Source organism: Carassius carassius, chromosome 36 (assembly GCF_963082965.1).
Source record: "Carassius carassius chromosome 36, fCarCar2.1, whole genome shotgun sequence".
Lineage (NCBI taxonomy): Eukaryota > Metazoa > Chordata > Actinopteri > Cypriniformes > Cyprinidae > Carassius > Carassius carassius.
Window position 1 is genome coordinate 4833754 of NC_081790.1, and position 20009 is coordinate 4853762.

At 35.1% G+C, this 20009-nt stretch overlaps 1 protein-coding gene across 1 annotated transcript in view; it reads left to right on the plus strand.

Annotated features, from left to right (window-relative positions):
* The first annotated feature begins 12682 nt into the window (after positions 1-12682).
* The window catches only part of LOC132116973 (AP-3 complex subunit beta-1-like), a 67208-nt gene continuing 59881 nt past the window's right edge, over positions 12683-20009 (plus strand). The window contains exon 1 of the mRNA XM_059525914.1: positions 12683-13006. Within this exon, the coding sequence (XP_059381897.1) occupies positions 12873-13006 (134 nt within the window). The 5' untranslated portion in view covers positions 12683-12872. The remainder of the gene's footprint in view (positions 13007-20009) is intronic.

Below are 20009 nucleotides of genomic sequence, written 5' to 3' on the forward strand. Positions count from 1 at the left end.
TTTAGGAGAAACATCTTGGACAAAGTTGATACTTTAATGAATCATAACCGAGAAATTCATTATCTAAGAGTGGTTTCTGAGTAATGTTCCTCTGGGAGAGAACATTAGAAAATGAGAGTTAGAGAGAAGAAAAGAGAAATAAACTGAGTGAAAGAGAGAACATGTGTCTGCTGTTCCTGAACTCACACTGACTCCTGGACTTTACAGTGTTTATACACTGAATCCCTTCAGTAACACACATGCACACACACGTAGTGGATAGTATGTTCACTTTTCCAGAAGTGACAAGTGTTTTTTAAACTGTCTCTCCCATTGTTTCTTTCACTTATTTAACATGTTAAGTTACTGCACAGTTTATACTACATAGTGCCCACTAAATACACTCTAGTGCCTAGAGTGTGAAAAACAGTATAAATAAAACTACTGTTAAATATAACAGTACTCAGTATGGAAGTGTGTAGACAGTAGTATTCTGAATTGCTGTCACATGATCTCACATCTTTTTTATTTGATCATTTGAATCCATTGTGTGAAAATGTCTTTACTCCTGGGAGTCTGGAAAATAAGTAAATCAAAAGTTACAAATCATATTAAATACCAATTGTGGTGTATTCATCGCACTTGAAATATAAGGTTATGTATATGCATAGTATACACAGCCGGTGTCAGCAAGAAAAAAAATCAATAATAAAACTAAATGTATCACAGTTTCCACATATTCCACACATTTCAAATATGAAGCAGCACAACTGTTTTCAACAGTAATAATAATAATAAATGTTTCAAATTAGCATTTAAGAATGATTTCTGAAGGATCATGTGACACTGAAGACTGGAGTTATGATGCTGAAAATTCAACTTTACATCACAGGAATAAATTAAATTTTAAAGTATATTCAATAGAAAACAGTTATTTTAAATTGCAAGAATATTTCATAATTGTAAAGGTTTTTACTATGTGAGCACAGGAGACAAAAAACATAGTGTGTCTTTCCAGACATGTGTTTGGAGTTTGGCCGCTCAGTTTTCATTCACGCATGTTATTGCAGCTCAGGTGCTGACACAGCGAATCAGAGGTCATGCTTTTCATCTCAATGCTAATTCTCACAGATGATTGGCTTTCTGCGCTGTTATGAGTTCCATAAGGAACTAATCAGAGGTTCATTAGAATTCATATGCAAATATCGGCTTGACCGACTTGTAATGTCATGCATTTTAATTCAGTTAAACAACTGATCTGTGTATTTGTGTTTATTGTGCATGTTATGCATTACCATAATTCCCCCAGGTGTGTGTGTACATGTGTGTTATTTTAGTTAATAGTTCTGCTGACAGAAAGTCACAGATAGTGACAGTTCTGACATGTTTTTAATGAACCTCGCGCCCTGGATGTGTGACTTCATGAGGTGCACAGTGTGTGAGTGTGTTTTAGGGTAACTTTAGGATTGATGGTCTCAAGGTGCTTTCAGTTTAAGCTGTCAGTGTTGAGTTTATGATATCACTCTTACTATATGAAAAAAACCCAAAGCAAATAACATGTTGTTTTCACTCTTTTTACCTCATGCTAGGGAGAATGTACCAGGTTAATTACTGAAACCATAAAAAAAAGCATTTTTGTGACGTTAATTGAAATTAAATAAAATGATATATACAAAAACGTATTATATTTCAGGTAGTTGCCAAGAAACCATTTTTTCATTTTCATTTAGTTTAACCTGATGCACTAAGATAAATAAACAGAAAATAAAAAACAAAATAATAAAACAAAAACTAATAAAAAGGAAAAAAACACAAAATTATTAAGCTAAAAAATAAAATAAAAATATCTTAAAATCAAATTATGATTCAATGATACTAAAATAGCACTGTTTACATTTACATATTTGACCCTTCTGGTGATTTGTTTTTGTGTGAATGAAGTTTTATTTCATAACACTTTACAACAAGGTTTTATTTGTTAGCATTGGTTAACATGATGAAAAACCCTTCTAAAGCATTTATTAATCTTAGTTAATATTATTTCCAACATTTCTAATGCACTATTCAAATCTAAAGTTGTATCTGATAATATGAACAGTATATTATAAACTAATGTCAACAAAGATTAATTCTGTAACAAATGCATTGCCAAATGCAGGTAATGCATTGACTAACGTTAAGTAATAAGACCTTATTGTAAAGTGTTATTATTTATTATATAGTGTTATTAAAGTATTATTATTTTGTGTTTTTTTTTTCATATGTCATGTTTTATATTTTCAAGGACATTTTTAACAAATTGGGTTTCAGAAATATAGCCTGCAAGCATAGACATAAATGTATGTTGAATTGCACAATACAAAAACATTGCGTGCTGATCTGAATTGGGTTGTTCAACAGAAAGAATTATGTTTCTCTCTCTCTCTCTTTCTCACACACACACACACACACACACACACACACACACACACACACACACACACACACACACACACAGTGATATTAATGTTGGGTGGAAAATGTGCAGTAACCCTCAAATCACTTCAGTGCTGACAGACGTTTCCTACAGAGAAAGAACCACCTCTCACACACAGACTGTGAATACTGAAAATACAGAGTCATGTTGACTCAAACACCACATTTCATGTTTACGTGACAACTGTATGCATTGAGTGAGCTAGACAAGAATGAAACAAGATGTTGATAGACTTCTGTGTCTTTACATACACGTCTCTGAGGAATTACATTGCAAAGCCTGGAAATAAAGTCAGGAACAAAGACAGGAAGTGATGTCAGCATGGCTGCTCTCCTGTGTGGCCAACAGTACTGAATCCTGAAACACACCCACCAAAAATATGCTGCCACTGACTTTCTATTTCATTAGTTCAGTAGTATCTGCCGTTTAGAGAGATAGTTCAGCCGAAAATTAAAATTCTGTCATCATTTACTCAACCTAAAGGTGTTCCAAACCTGAATGAGCTTCTTTCTTCTGATGAACATAAAAGAAGATATTTTGAAGAATGTTGGTAACCAAACAGTTGACGGTAGCCATTGACTTCCATAGATTTTTTTTTTGCATGGAAGTGAATGGCTACCGTCAACTGTTTGAGTTTGCATTTTTGGTTGAATTGTAGCTTTGAAAAGATGGAATTAGGTTTATTATCATAAGCTAAAACTAAAACTATTGAAAAAAAACAATAAAATATAGAAAATAATATAATAAACTTATTTTATTTTAGCTATATTTGTTAAGCCAACTTTCAGATTTTTGTTTAGTTTAAGATAAAGTACTAAAATAGCTCAAACTTAATAAAATACAACGGAAAGCTGAAGCTTGATAAAATAAATTAAGATGTTTAAAAACAAACACACAAGTAATAGAAGTGACGAAAGAAAACAACAAAATTACAAAAACTAAACTTAAAACTACAATTAAAATGAAAACCAAATCTGAAAATAAAATCTTATTCAAAATATTAACAAGTTAACAACAGCTAGTATATCAATAATACTAAAATCAGCAGAGAGGAAGAAGCTGAAGGCAGTTTATTTGAAGAAATGTTATGCAGAGAGCGTGCAGAGGATTGAATTTCACTCAGAATGGCAAAACTAATGTTACACAAAAAGCAAACAGCTGTGGTACACCGCAGTCAGACATACAAAAAGATGGTGACATCATGGAGAAAGTGAATCAAATTGGATGTTTTATTATTCGATCATCAATTTGAGATTGCACAAAGAGACTGTAATCTGTTAAATTGCATAAACATCCACTGGCCTCAAAAACGTTGAAACCTTACTCACTCTCAAGCCATCCAAGATGCAGATGAGTTTGTTTCTTCATCAGAACAGATTTGGAGAAATATAGCATGACATCATTTGTTCACCAATGGATACTCTGCAGTGAATGGGTGCCGTCAGAATGAGAGTCCAAACAGCTGATAAAAACATCACAATAATCCACAAGTAATCCACACCACTCTCATCCATCAGTTAACATCATGTGAAGGGAAATCTGTGTGTTTGTAAGAAACAAATCCGTTGTTAAAGCTTTTAAATATTACTTCTGTCCGTAATTGATAATAACATTTCTTTTAGTGGAAAAGTCCATCCCCTGTTGTTCTTTCACATCAAAACCCACCCACATATTTGTATAAAACAACAGCCTATGCATATTTCTCTCCTAATTCAGACAAGATGATTTTTCCCCCCTGGAGAAAGCAATATTATGAACAGAGGACTTGTTTGAAGTTAAAACGTCTTAATGAAGGATTTGTTTCCCACAGTCATGCAGCTTTTCACTTCACAATTAATGGACTGCAGTGGTATGGATTACTTGAGAAACAAACTCATCTACATCTTGGATGGCCTGAGGATTTGTACATTTTCAGCACATTTTTATTTTTGGGAGAACTACTCCTTTAAGTGTCCGAATCATTTTTGGGGGCCGCTGTACACAATCACCCCCCCCCCCCCCCCCTCATGCTTGGTCTGCGGTGAATGACCTCTGTTCCCGTCCAGCGTGCTTGTGTTTGTGTTTGTGTGGGAATGGGTTATTTACTCTGTGTTAACAGTAGCACAGAAACAGATCTGGACTTACAGGAGTGTGTGCTGGTGTTGTTCTGTGACTCTGTGTTGTCAGGTGTATGTCGTAGCGTCTCGTCTCAGCTCCACCTGTGATATATTTATTTTTCTTTCTCTCCCTCCTGCTGTTTTTCTTTTCACTCTTTATTTTGGGTCGCCTCTCTTCGTAACTTCCTTCTCTTGGCCTTTTGTTCCTGCTCTCAGCATGTGGACCCAGATGGCAAAGACCTTAAAACAGACATATTCCCACAGATACACACTCTCTTGCTGCCTCTGAACCCGATCCATGGGCTTTATTAGCTTATCATATGGGACTCAGAAAATATTTAACTAATGTCAGTCATCAAGAAATCACCTTCACGATATACTGTATAGCAACTGTGGAGAGATTTATCTACTTATGTTATTATGTTGTACTGCAAAGGATTTTATTTTGAAAGATTTAATTTATATAATACTTATATATATATATATATATACTATAAATGTATATATACTATAAGAATATTTAAATAAAAAATACATTTTAATATCTTTCAAAACATGAATGAAATATAAATCTAAAATAAACATAATGTAAAATTATGTATGTGTATATATAGTACATTACATTATTTTGATACATTTTTGTTTAGATTTATGTATAAATAGTTTTATCTTTTTTATCAATATTTATATTTTATAATACATAATAAATATAATGTAAAATCACCATATATATATATATATATATGTATTTTATATTTTTAATTATTATACCCATCTTTCTTTCTTTGTAGCTTGACTTTGAATCTAAATATATATCGGTAGAAATTAATATATATTTTGTATAATATTACTTCACATTCTAAATAATAAAGCTATATATAGGTACATATATATAAAGCTATATGTAAGTAGTACATTATGTATTTTTATACATTTCTAGATTTATTTATGCATATTTTATATACAATTGTGTGTATGTGTGTGAGTGTTTTTATATATATACAATTTTAGATATTTTTTATAGATTTTTTATCTATATTCTAGATTTTTTTATACATTTCTTTCTTTTTTAACAATATTTATATTTTATAATACTTAATTAATATGTATATGTATATATAAATATATAATAATAATAATATAAACATATATAATAAATTATAATGTATGTAGTATATGTTCATAAAATGCAAGCACTTTCAACTCCTGTTGTGTACGAAGTTCATGTTTAGTAAAACATAGCAAAGATCTGGACCGGAATAATCCGTGTTTTAATGTTTACCAGATTGCAATATTATTAAAAATGTAACTAAGTTGCTTTATTCTTTCTGTCTGCCCCCCGTAAATTCTCGTTGCTGCTTTATGGAGTTTCTCTCTACACGTTGTCACATCCATCTTCTTCTTTTAAGCCTGCAGGGTCAACATCACATAACTGAGTGTGGTTTTTAATATCAGCCTGTCATTCAATATCTACACGGACTTTCATGTGGATCATTTTGAAAAGAGGCAACAGAGAAAAGAGATCACAAGAAAGAGAGACTCTTAAGAGTTACAGGGCTGTGAAATCCTGTCTGATGGCCCTCAGGATATAAAACGAATCACACACACACACACACACTCACGAGGCCTGGATGAGCACGACGTCTACCGAGAGAAAGCGTAGGGTGCTGGAGGTCACGCAAAGGTCATGTGCACTGGGTGGTTCTTTCCTGTCCAGGGTAAAAGAGCTGCGAGACAGGACAGGACGTAGGCCATGAGGTCACTTCCTGCTGAGGTGTAAATTTAGCCGGTTGCTGTTGATGATGTTAGTTATTGGTTGGCATTTCTCTCCCACTCCCTAAAGTTTCCTCTAGCTTTCCTCAGGAGTTTCTCTGCACTCTTACTCACATCCTCCCTGCATCCTGTCCACCGTACATCATTTCCCCGCTGCATTCTGGGATGTGTTTTATGAGTGACTTTTTTATGCGCATGGATTTTATTTTTCCATGGCAACAGTGGATGTTGTCAGCGGAAGTGTGACACCTTCCTGTAACATCATCATTTCAAAATTGCCCCTTCAGTCATGAACGGCTGCATGCCAGCATTTGCAGTTTCCACAGATAACTGAGAGATATTTTCATGATATTTATGAAAAACATATTAAAAAGTACGTCTTAGCATATTAAATATTATCATATTATTTTATGTATTTTTTATTAAAATAGAAATAATATAAATAATACAGTCTTGGTCAATGTTTGTTTGTTTAAATGTTTCTTAAAGGTCATTTATGTTTTGGTGTTTTCAAATTCATTTTTTTATTTATAATTTTGTCTAGTTTTCGGCTTCTCGGTCTCTTCAGGGTGGATCTTCATGATGTTGTTTGACAGTCGTGTGTTTCTGTGCGTGTGTGTAACAGGTGTGTACGTTTATCTGTAGCCAATGTCCACTTCCAACCGTCTGCGCTTCATTTATCATCAGGACACACTGATTCATGTGTTTCTCTGCTGTGAATATTGTTCCACTTTGAGATGGTAAAATAATTGAGTTTCTCTCACTCCTTCTGCATGTGTGTGTGTGTGTGTGTGTGCATGTAGATAAGAAGTCAGGCTCTCTGAGGTTACGTGACCCACAGTCTGTTTACAAACACAGCAGTCGACCCCCAATAAATCACTGTCTGCGAGTGTGTGTGTGTGTGTGTGTGTGTTTGTGTGTGAGGGAGGACAGGTGCAGCCAATGAAAATCTGTTCCCAAAGGAGCAGGTTTAAGATCAAAAGATCAGCTTCTTAATTCCTTGATGGAAAGAAATAATTAAATAAAGTTAACGCACATAATTCAGTGACACCTGTGTTTTTCAACCTGTGTGGAACTATTTGAATTTTCTTTTTAATTAAAATGTTTAAATAAATAAAATAAATATTTAAATGTTTAAATAAATATGATGATATATAAATACCTATAAAAATAAATTAACTACTCCCCCTATTGGAAGAAAACCGCCACACATAGTACAGGAAATATGTTTTCCTAATGAATCATTTACATTGCTTAACCTTCAAATGCCAAAATATACAGCAATATTTGCTAGAAGGGGCTAAATAAATAAATAAATAAATAAATAAATAAATAAATGTTATATAACTTAAAAATAACTTTTTAATCATTTTAAATCATTTTAATTTTTTGGTGTATTTATTACAATTTTGAAAATTACATTTTTATCCCATATGGGTATAGTGGTTTACATAAGTGTGTGTGTAGAGCAAGTGTGCAAAAGTATTGTTTATTATAGTATTTCTACTAAAGTGTGCTGCAAATATTGTGATTTCTATGACTTTGTAAAGTGAAGTATGCAGTTGATTTGTGTAATCAGTAATGGTGTGTAAATGAAGTGTTTAGTGCTCATTTAGTGTTTTTAACACTAGAGCTTGACTGGTGGAAGATGAATGAACTGACGGGACAATCCTGAGACTTCACAGAGGAAGAGGGGAGGACAGATGAAAGAGGTCAGAGGTCAGAGGGACAGAGAAAGGGTTAAAGCTGAGCACTCGCTCTCTCTGCTTCACCTCTCTGAGCAGCGATTCATGAACATTCAGCTGCTAATCACTGTTTAAACACACTTCAGCGCACACACACACACACACACACACACACTGATCTGGTCCTCACGTATCAATCCAAAACCTGTTCTGCAGAAAAACAAGACTTTTTAACTTTCAACTTCCTCACATCAAATCTGAAATATCATTCAAATGTTGCACGTTTTAGAATTTACATTTAGAATTTGTTTCATTTTTTAAAAACCTTCAAGGTTCTTCATATCTTTGACAACAGGAAATCATCTTTCACTTGTTTTCTAGAAAAAAAAACTACTTTCGGGAAAGGAACAAAATGAAGGGAAAGAAAAAAGGACAAAAACATGTTCAACATGTTTATATTTCCAGCTCGGCTGCAGTCAGATGATCAGATCACTGTGCCACAGACTGCCAGACATGAGCGGGAATATCAGGAAATGGCATCTCAGTTTCCTGTTTCTTCTAGAGAAAGCCTCAATCCATCCCTCTCTATCTCTTGTGTTTCTCTATACCCTTCTATCTGTGATGAAAAACATATCTGTGTTACCCTGTGGAGGGAATGTTTCCAGATCAAAAACAGTGTAAGGCTCAGTGCTGTCTTCTTTTAAGCGTCTGTTAACTGACCCTGAGACCGGCAGACCTCTGGCCTTCTGCTCTAGAAACATTACAAGATAAAACCATCTCAAAGCAGATTCAGATTCCAGATCTTCAGAGCCTTGACAATGAGACACCACAGCTCTGGTCAACAATCATCTGAGAGTAACTCTTCACCTCTCCATAAGCTTTACAATGTGAAGGTGACTTTAGGGTCATTTATGGAGGTGAGGAGAAAAGAAAGGGTCAGACATGTGGAAGTTTGGAGAAAAGAAAGCGGTGAGGTTAAGAGGTTATTGAGCTTGTGTGCCGTGTGGGTTTTGTTTTTTTAAATAGAGATCTAGAAAAGTCATGTTTTTATTCAAATAGTATATAAAATATATAAAAAAGTGAAATGGCTAGATGTAGTAAAACAAATATCGTCTTTCAGAGCAGCAGCAGCACGTGATAAAAACAGGACGTGTCTTAATAATATTTTTAATCAGGATTTGTCGCCATCTGCTGGTTATTATGAGAATCGCTATGGGTTATCAAGCACTTCAAATGGAAAAAAATAACGTATTACTTTAACACTAACACATTATACATAATTTATTAATATATAATTTATTTATATTAAATTCTATCAAAGGTAGCACGGTATTACCATCTGATACATCATTATATCATAATAACCACCACAGATTTTTTTTGTAAAGGGCTGACCGAATGTTACATCCCCCATTTAGGAAAGTTTAATGCTCCGTTAAATAATTAATAAAGAAAATAATAAAAATACAAAGAGTGAGAGGGGACGTTTGGGGGCTTTATTTAATAATTAATTAGGATCATAAAAAAAATATTAATAAATAAAAACAGATATAGTTCTCTTATAATTGTAAAGTTTGGGGGCCATAACCTAATGAATAATTAATGAGAATAATAAAACATATATATATATATATATATATATATATATATATATATATATATATAAAATTTTATTTATTAATACAAATACGAAAAATATCCAAATTGTATAACAAGAGAGAAAAAGTATGTGTGTTTAGTCTAATGTTGAAAAAAAAACTAATATGATTAAATTACATGTAATTACTTACATTAATATGACTACTTACAATCATTCAATCACATTAATATAATTATATGTAAAAATGTGTTATTTGATATGGAGCTCTTAATCTAAAATATGTGTATTACAAAAAAGATGTTAATTTATATCAAGATTTACATTGTTTGAATCTTTTTATTTAAGAACAACGTTAAAAGTTTGCTTTTAAAAATGTTTATTAAACAATAATGTAGTTATAAAAATGTATATAATACATGATTATTTGTTGTATAATTTGTCATATAAATGATCAAATATAATATTGCTTTTATAAAATGTTGATTTGGGTAAATCTTCCAAATTGGGTTGCTAGTTCTGACAAAACTGGGCGTTATTTAATATAGTTTTAGGGTTTTTTGTGAATGTATGATTGGAGATTAAATAAGATTATTAATAAATAAAACTAAAAAAAGAGTTCTCTTTTAGTTTGAGGGCTAGTTTAGCTGTGGTTCTGGGCCTCATTCACAACAATAATGAGACTGCATACTTGGATGAGGTAGAGAAATTAACATCATGGTGCCAGGACAACCGTCTCTCTCTGAATGAGAGCAAAACTAAAGAACTGATTGTGGACTTCAGGAAGAGACAGCAGCAGCCCTATACACCTCTTATGATAAGCGGGACCCCTGTGGAGAGGGTGAGCAGCTTCAAGTACCTTGGTGTAAACATCTCCGAGGACCTGACTTGGACTACTCACATTCAAACACAGGTTAATAAAGCCAGGCAAAGACTGTACCATCTGCTGAGAGACTCAGGAGGAGTTTCTTCCCCCAGGCCATCAGGCTCCTAAACTCTAAACCAGCCTCTTAACATCCTCATGCCTCCACTTAATGTTCACTTTATCAGTAAGATATTCATCATTCACTACCTCACATAGACACACTGACAGTGTCAACCTGTTTGCACATTTGCTTCTTGTACATTCCTGTGTATCTTAATATTTAAGACTACAATAAAATGCACATACAGTATGCACATTGTACATCCCTGTATATCTTAATATTTAAGACTACAGTTTACTTTCATGCACATTATTTTGCGTTCTATATTTAATTCTACAATATACATCTTTTTTTATATTTTATTCTTATATTTTGATTGTTTACTTTTATTTCATTCTTACATAGCTATATTTATGTATATTTTCATCTGTGTTGTTTTCTTTAATAATTGCACTGTCCATGGAGCGGACCTGAATCACATTTCACTACTGTTTATATATGCTATATATAATTTTGTATGTGACGAATAAAAATCTTGAATCTGTATGTAAGAAATCTATTTCAAATAATCATAAAATGGCCCTGATGTGTCACTAGACATTAAGAAACCATGTTCATTTCAAATACTTATATCACTGACAACAGTAGTCCGGCCAGGATATTGTCATTTAAAAAGTGGACTTGCAGCCCTCAACTGATGTTGATGTTGTCATTTTGTGTTTTGGCCAGACACGCATCCCTCCACCTATCTACCAATCACGAAGTCAGTAGTGTTTCGGGATCCGTGTTGCCAGCTTTGCTGTAATCTACCCTAACTCCAGTCGGATAAAAATGTCTAATGTTAGTTACTAAATCAAAAAGACCTCATTATAATTCAGAAATTCGTCATGACAAAGTCCGAAATAAAACCAGAATTTGTATTGGAGATGCTTTTGAAAGATGGAGACAACTGAAAACGGAGAAGAATTTGAACAAAGGGGCTAACGTTGCTAATTTTCTCCTGGACAGGTTAGATTCATCTATGCTTGGCTAACTTGTACTTGATGTCAATGAACATTTCATATATTCATGACAGTCGAACAAAGTTATGCATGTTTGTGCAAAGTAACATAACGTTAGCTCACATGGACATATGCTAACATTAGCAATGCATTATAGGAGCCCGTTTCTCTGTTATTATGCTGAGATGCTGATAAAAAACGACATTAGCACGCCCATTACGGCAATTTGAAACGTAATTGAGACAGTAGCCTAATGTTACCTCAGTAAAAATGATTCGTCATTTGTTCTTCACGTATATCATGGACTAAGTTACACATGCTGCAAGTTGACCTGTATGACCATTGCTAATGTAATTTATTTACTCTAACAATATTTTCTGATGGAACTGAAAACAACCCTGTGATAGCCATTGGTGATATTGAATTTGTCCCGCGTTATAATTGCTGTGGCAAATGTTTTGGTTATTTGTTAGCCTACTTATGACAAAAACTTTAGTACTTGTAAATCGATGTTTTTTTCTTATTGAAAAATAAGGAATTTTTATTTTGTTGTTTATATGTTTTTTGTTTTACTATAATCCTTTTTGTTTCTCAGATTTTTTTATTTTTTTTATTGTAATTGTATTTATATGTTCAAAAGAAGGAAATCAAACCAAAAACGCTTATCTCTTCAGCTATTATGGCCCCAGCACCTTAACACCCAGTAAGAGAGACTTGAAGAAGCACCACCTGACTGCACCATCAAAATATCTCTCATGAAGCATAAACATAATTAACAGAAAAAAAACTTACTGTGTACGTATGTTCATCACTTGCCATTGGAAGCTCATTGAAGCAGCCTACGTTTCTGCTGAATCCTGCAGCTTATCTGGCAACCTCGAGTCAGGGGGTAGGGGGAGGGGATATACAGCTCTACAGTATTTTTATAGTGATTGCAGTACCAGTTTTGGCCACAATCCTACATACGGCTCCTTTAATATATATGTTTGTAACATAATTAATAATTCATGAGTATAATTATATGGGGGGGGGGGGGCGATAACATATAACGATGTATAAAATATTCGTAACACTCACTGATCTATAATAGAGAATATAGAACACTGTTAACACTTAAGAAAGTTCGGTGTTCGTCACGCTGCTGTCATGTGACGGTCACGTGACTTAACTCCAGCTCACTTCCGACTCTGCGTGGACGAGAGGAAAAGTTGCTCCTCGGGAGTGAAAAAAGTTTTATCTTTCGATTCATTCCGTGAAAACTAGAAACGCAGCATCGTTCAATCTCATCTGCGTTTATCGGAGGATAAATAAGGTCGCGGTGCTGTAGTGATCGGTGTGAATGCTCGTGATGTCCGCCAACAGTGTGTCGTATAACGAGCAGGGCTCGCTGGAGTCCGGCGTGGACGCGGCGCACGAGAACAGCAGCATCCCCGCGATTGTCAGCGGAGGACTCTTCAGCGCCGACTACAAGAAGTAAGAACCCCGGAACACACGCTCACATGATCTGCATTAATATGTTGTTCACTTCCACAGTGGTTCCTCTGTGAGAAATAGTAATAGCATATGAGGAAGAATGTTTTTGTCCATGTTTGGGTGTCCTGTGGACACGCCTTCTTTTTGTGAACTGCTCATTTGGGTAACGTTAGTTAAACATATTGTTAGGTTGGAACTATTCTGCTTAATTTGCGAGATGATCTGCCTTTGTTATATCTGCGTGGAGAGCAGGTTGACAAAGAGTTAATTAATTTGATGTATAATATTTATATACAGATACATATACAAATGTGTAGGCCTACTGTATATAGGGAAATAGTTTTAAAGGAAAAAAAATAAAAAAAAAGAAACTGTAACCAAACTTATTAAATGTACCTTCAAAACGGCTTACTGACTTAATCACCACCGCACGTTTAGGTCTTAGTTTATCAATAATCAAAAACAGATTACAATTATTTTTGAGAATACAAACGTCTCTTAACACGGTTAGTCGCACTTGCTGTTCTTAAGTTAAAGTAATTTAAAGTCAGCTGTATTTGTTAACATTAGTGAACTAACAAGAACAAACAACGTACAGCTGTATTTTTATTAACTAACAAAGTTTAATAAATACTGTATCAAATGTATTGCTCATAGTTAATGTTAGTTAATACATCAGTCAACAAATGAATCTTTATTGTAGTGTTACACTAGAAAACTAGGTTTTGCCTGATAGAGAAAAATAAATATGACAAAACCATTAAATTATCACATTTAAAAATTAGTCAGAAGAGTTAAGTAACCTTGTTTTAAGTGACATTAACCAATTAAGCAAACAGACACAGCTTTATCCACTAAAACATTAATTTAGCTTTCAGTTTCAGTCACCAATTCAAGTAAAAAGAGAGATAGAGAGATACATAGATAGATAGATAGATAGATAGAATGATAAATAAACCACTCATTCATTAATTAATTCATTAATTCTTTAGTAGCAGTCCATAGAAAAGAATCCAGCAAAGTCTTTGTCTGAATTGAAAGCTGTGAAGATGCCCTACTTTCCAAGACCACAGTATCTACAGCCATCACACATCTGCTGAGCTCCAGCTCCACTCTGTGTGTCCTCCTCACATCTGGACTGACAGACTTCCAGTCAACCATACCTACACAAGAGAAAAACAAATGTTGAGAGATTCAAACAAGAAGGAACCAATAAGTAGAATAAAATATCCAATAAAACAAGAAGCGCAAGTGTCTGAGAGTGCAAGTCTGCAGCCAGAGCCTTCTCCATTATATTATAATACAACTGTACTACTGACTCTTCACGGAGTACCACAAGTACATATGCTTCCTGTGCATGGTTTCTAAAAGAATGGAATCACAAAAAAGTCGACTGGCACTAATTTAAGCCACAGGTTATACTAATATTTACATTTATTCATTTAGCAGACGCTTTTATTCAAATCGACTTACAAATGAGGACAGTGGAAGCAATCAAAAACAACAAAAAGAGCAATGATATATAAGAGCTATAACAAGTCTCAGTTAGCTTAACACAGTACACGTAGCAAGGGCTTTTAAATAATATAATAAATAAAAAGAAAACAGATAGAATAGAAAAAGAATAGAGCAAGCTATTGTGCATGTACCACTCCAACATGTTGGATTAGCTTCCAACGAGTGAATGTCCTCCGAGTGCACTGTGGGCAATGGTACAGTCAAGGCATGAGGATCTAATACAAGAGGCAAATCATTCAGAGTAAAGTTACTGACAGTGCTTGTCTCCATCTTCTAATGTTGACAATGTGCCTCTGAAGGAAAGTCAGTGTCTTTCTCAGGTGTGGTGGATATGCAATGTTGAACACAAAACACATCCACAAGGCTGTTATGAAGGCTTCATCAAGGCTGGTGCACTGACACACATCTGTTCCATCTTCTGTCACCACACTGAGCCCTCCTCCTATGATTGCCATTTTACAGTCAGTATCCATCAGGTGTATAGTAGGAAAGGTGTAGCAGGGTCCCCCTACATAAAATAAATAAATAAAAAGAATAACAACAATAATAATAATAACGAGAAAAAAAAGAAAACACTTTTCAGATTCATCAGATTCTGTTCCATCCTCTTTGGCTCAGACGGTGTAGCTACATACACTGCAGAACTGCAGAAACAATCAGAAGCTAATGTATAAGGTTCACAATATACGATGCATTTCATGTTCTTGCATACACTGATAAATCTTACATTGTTTTTAAAACTATTGCTTTAAATTTTTAACAGATGGGCTAAAAATGTACAGAAGAATAAAATATTACCTGAAAAGATTTGAAACAAGATATTTTAGTTGATGAGTTTTTTTCTTTAATATACTCACTCCAGCAGGTGTCCTTAAGTATGTGTATTTTTTGAGTACATCCTCCACAGAAATTCCTTACGTGCTTTCTCAGCGTCCCCAGGAGCATGTTCCTGTCGTGTGGTCTTTGACAGTCCATGTGTCTGGATGTGTTTCTGATACTCACTTTGTAGCACATTTACATGGGCCTCAACAGACTTTGAATCCTCCCCAACACAAGCTTCCTTCATCAGAATAACAGAAACAGATCATGCTTAGACCGCGACAGATATGAAAAACATCTAAATACTTACTGGACAAGGTGCTTTAGATATAAAAAATAATAAAAAATCATTAAACTGCATAAACATTAAGATGATGGTCAGGCAGTGAAGAAGTGGAGTACATACTAAAAGTTTGAGTTTTTTTTGAGTTTAAGAGTTTTTTTTTATTTTTATTTTGTCTAATCGTCTTCAGATTGTGAATTGATCATAGTACAGTTGCAATAGAGGTGGTGATAATTATTATACGATGTATTCTGTACTCTATTGTACAAAAAGGACGCAGATATAAACTATCATCTCTGAAGGATTCGCCGTCGATGCGGTCATCGTTTTGTCTCACTGTACATACGTCTGTCCACAACAATAAACTAATTACTAAAGCTGCAAGATATAACGCAAAGGGAAAATTATGATCGTATTGTAACAAACTTATCTTAATATTCATATTTGTGGTATATAAAGTATAGATAAACGATGAATAAATACCTCACGTCTTATCGCCGCCACCTTGTCTAAGGAAATTACGTAAATGTATATTTATTGCTGATTGGCCAGCACAGTAAAACTCCTTTCACCAATGAGAAACCTTTTGACACGCCCCTACCTTTTGGCACGCCCCTACCTTTCGGCACGCCCATTGCTCCAGGCTGCAGCTACCCCTGTCTCCTCTCATGGCCTCCTCCTCCTCTAGGGATCAGTATGTCGTAGTATCAGAGCACAATTTTAACTTTTGATGCAGATATCAGTATTAGTGAAACTAAACCTGGCTCACTCTGGCTTCTACGTGACACTATTGTTTGCGCTAATGCGTTTCATAAGGTCACGAGACTGGACTGATCTACATACTGTATTATCTCTAGTGTTTATCTAGTGTTGTGTTTGTCTTCTCCAGACTCCTTGTGAAGGCCGTAGACAGGGTTGACGTCAAACCCTCATGTCCACGTCCTATGGGATCTCAACTCCATTTAGCTCTAAGGGATCTGTTCCAACAATTATAGTACTGAATGACAAAGTCCCATCCTTAGACAGGAAGTCTGTTGCTGCTTTCTACATTAATGAGCCTGGTAATTGTTTTTAATCTAATGGGACGTAAGAGAATCGTGTCATTATTTATTCATTCACTGGTACTAGATCGTATATATTCTTTTCTTCTGTTAAGAGGATACTGTTTAAATCCGCTTCCTGATTACAAGATGCTGGTTTTCAGTTGTAGCTGATGGTGGGATGGTTTGTGTGTGTGTCATTGGTGTGTTGAGGGTTATAACGGATGAATGGTTAATGTTATTTAGGCCTAACTGAATTGGCACTCTCACATGACTGCAAGCAGGAGACTGAACTCATGAGTGCAGAGATGCAAGGAGAACAACACTGCAGGGAGAGTTCACCAGAAAATGGTTAATTTTGGTTGATTAATGGAAAATTACTCCCCTTTATATATTGTGCCAATCCTGTATGGCTTTCCTTTATCTGTGGAACCAACCACTGGATATATTAGATAAAAAAACAAACAGGTCTTTTTCATTGTAATCTTGGCTTGAAATGCTTTATGAATTCTTGCACTGTATTTCAAGTTGTATGATAGAATTGTGTGATTAACAAATCAAAATTTAAGCCATTATTCGCTAACAATCTTCCTCTTCAGTCAGCTGTTAATTCAAGAATCAGTTTAGTGAGTCAGTGAGTTGAAATGATTCCTAAACAAATCATATTGATTCATGAACTAATTTCTCAGTCCAGACTGTGACTCGATCAAGATTATATCCTTTTATTCATGAGAACCAGCTTCTTATACTTCTGTTTTCTAGTTCAATTCATTTGAGTCATTTGCAGTGAAAGTTTTTTATTCAACAAATAACAATTCAAATTTTGGTCCATCCCTGTCAAATAGCTGTAATATGACTTCAGTAGACTGTATGGACTACTTTTATGCAAGAGCCTGTTGTTGAGTGAGTTAGTAAGTTGAACTTTATTTGGAGAACAAATCAGGTCAGCTCAACTCATCAATGATTCATTCAATCCAATTTGTGAACAAGCTTAAACAGCTTTCATTGCCAAACTGGCTCAAAATAAAGATTTGTTCACTGCTTCTGTTCTGTTTCAACTCAGTGAGTCATTTGAATCGATTCCCAAGTCAAGGGGAAGATTATGAACAAATAATAACTTAAATTTCAGTCAGTTTCTCTCTGAAAGCTGTCATATGATTTCAGAAGACTTGTATAAATATAGGGCATGAGTCGTATGGACTGCTTTCATTCAAAAACCTGTTGTTGAATTCATGAACGAATAATTCAGTCTAAATGATAAACTCGGTTAATCTGTTTTGTTTGATAAAATCATATAATAATTATTTGTTTTCTGCTCCGGTTTGCAGGTTGAACTCATTGATTCTGTTGCAGCAGTCAACAGCTTAGAAGGGAGGTTTATCAGCTTTATTTCAGTCTGTTTCTCTTTGGAAGCTATCAAACGCCTTGAAAAGACTCTGAATATATTGCACTAGTTGTATGGACTGCATTTTATGCAGCTTGATCAGCTGAGTGATTCTTGTTCAGTCTGACTGATTAATTCCACTGTTTTCAATGAGCCTTGTTGTTCTTGAGAAACACGTTCACAAAACATTTTTCCTGCTCCTTCCTCCGTCTCACTATTCTTGTTTCAGACTTGTTATATTTTGTTGGCTTGGAAGGCAGGAGGAAGTTTCACGTTATCAGGATAAGCAGAGCTGCCGTGAACGACGAACACAAGCGAAGAACGCGGTTCTGCAGAGGTGATGAAAACTTCGGTCTGAAGATAAGAGGCTGTACGCTTCCTCTAAAGGGAGGTGACCACAACCACGACCGATTGGATATGAGTCGCTTTAGCACTTTAGATGGTTTAGTTGGTGCTGTTTTGACCTAAATGGACTTTCTTTCCATTTAACCCACTTCCTTTATTGGCTACAAGTCACAACTAGGGATGGGACGGTATGAAAATTTAATATCACGATTATAGTGACTAAAATTATCACGATTATCAATATTATCACGGTTTTGTTGAAACGAGATGAAAGTGTTCAAAAATAGTTGATGCTCACACTGAAAACATTTCAGCAAGTTTTATATTTAATAATCAACAAACAACTAATAAAACAAGCAACTCTATGCACTTAATTTAAAGAAAGATTAAATTCTGTGGCATTTCCTTCCTTACAATGAAAAGTGTAGAAGCATAGAAAAGCATAGAAAAGTCACTGACTTTCGCCATTCCTTCTCGAAAAAAAAACAAAAAAACATTGTGCTCTGCGCTTGCGTCAGACTGTTGCTGGCTGGACATGATTTAATAGCGAGTTATTAAAACCGCGATAATCAAACACGGTTTTAATGATAATTCATTTTTAAACGATATTACTAACCTTCAGCACATTTTATCACGGTTATCGATAAAACCGGTTATCGTCCCATCCCTAGTCACAACTGGTGCTTAAATGGATGCAGCTTTGCAAGCTCTGGATCTTCTGAGGTTGATTTTCAGTTCCTGGGGCTTCATTGTCCTCTAATGGAGAACCAAAAGTGAAAAGCTTCTTCGGACAACTGACCAGATCTCAGGAGATCTTTGAAGGAAAGTAAGAGAATTCAAGTGTGAACCGTTGTACCCTCACGCTCATGGATCTAATTGGTGTGTGATGGTCACACTGGATGGTTGTGGGACTGCTGCACGTGGTCATTAACCAGATGATTGAGTCAGGCTGGAGGATAGTGCTGTCTTGTCCCTCTCTGGTCTTCATAGAAACCAGTAGACATTGGCTGTCAAACTTTCTCTTAGCTTTAGCTTCAGCTTCTTAGATCTGGTCTTCTGGGCTGGTTTGGAGAAATGGACGATCTCGTAATCGAGTTTGGATGTTTTCTAAATGGATTTATGAAGATAAGCAAGGCTTGAGGAGCTTCTTGCAGTGGATGGCTCTTCCAGGGCTTTGTATGGATCTTCTTGATTGTTTCCACTGCTGTGGTTTGTGATTTTGTAGTAATTCTGTTCATATACAAGATGAACGGAGGATTGGGCAGCTTGCGCTTGGATGCCGTCGGAGTGATACGAAACGCTCTTGTCTCGGCTGAGAACCTTCAGCTCACCCTGAAATCAGACTTCAGCTCGGAGGAACAGGCTATGACCAACAAGCACAAAAGCAGTGATGAGGAGAAACCAAGCAAAGGGTAGGAGAAATGCTCAAGTAAAGCCGAGAAAGCCTGCTTTTTCAACCACTTTGAAAGAAGACATTTGTTTTGGAGATGTAAAAATTAGACCGGGATCTTGTGTTTGTGTGCTTTATTTCCTTCATTAGCTCTTTTGTGGTCTCAGTCTAAATATTTCTGTCTATCAGTTTGTCTTCTATTCATTGGAATTATTCAAACACCT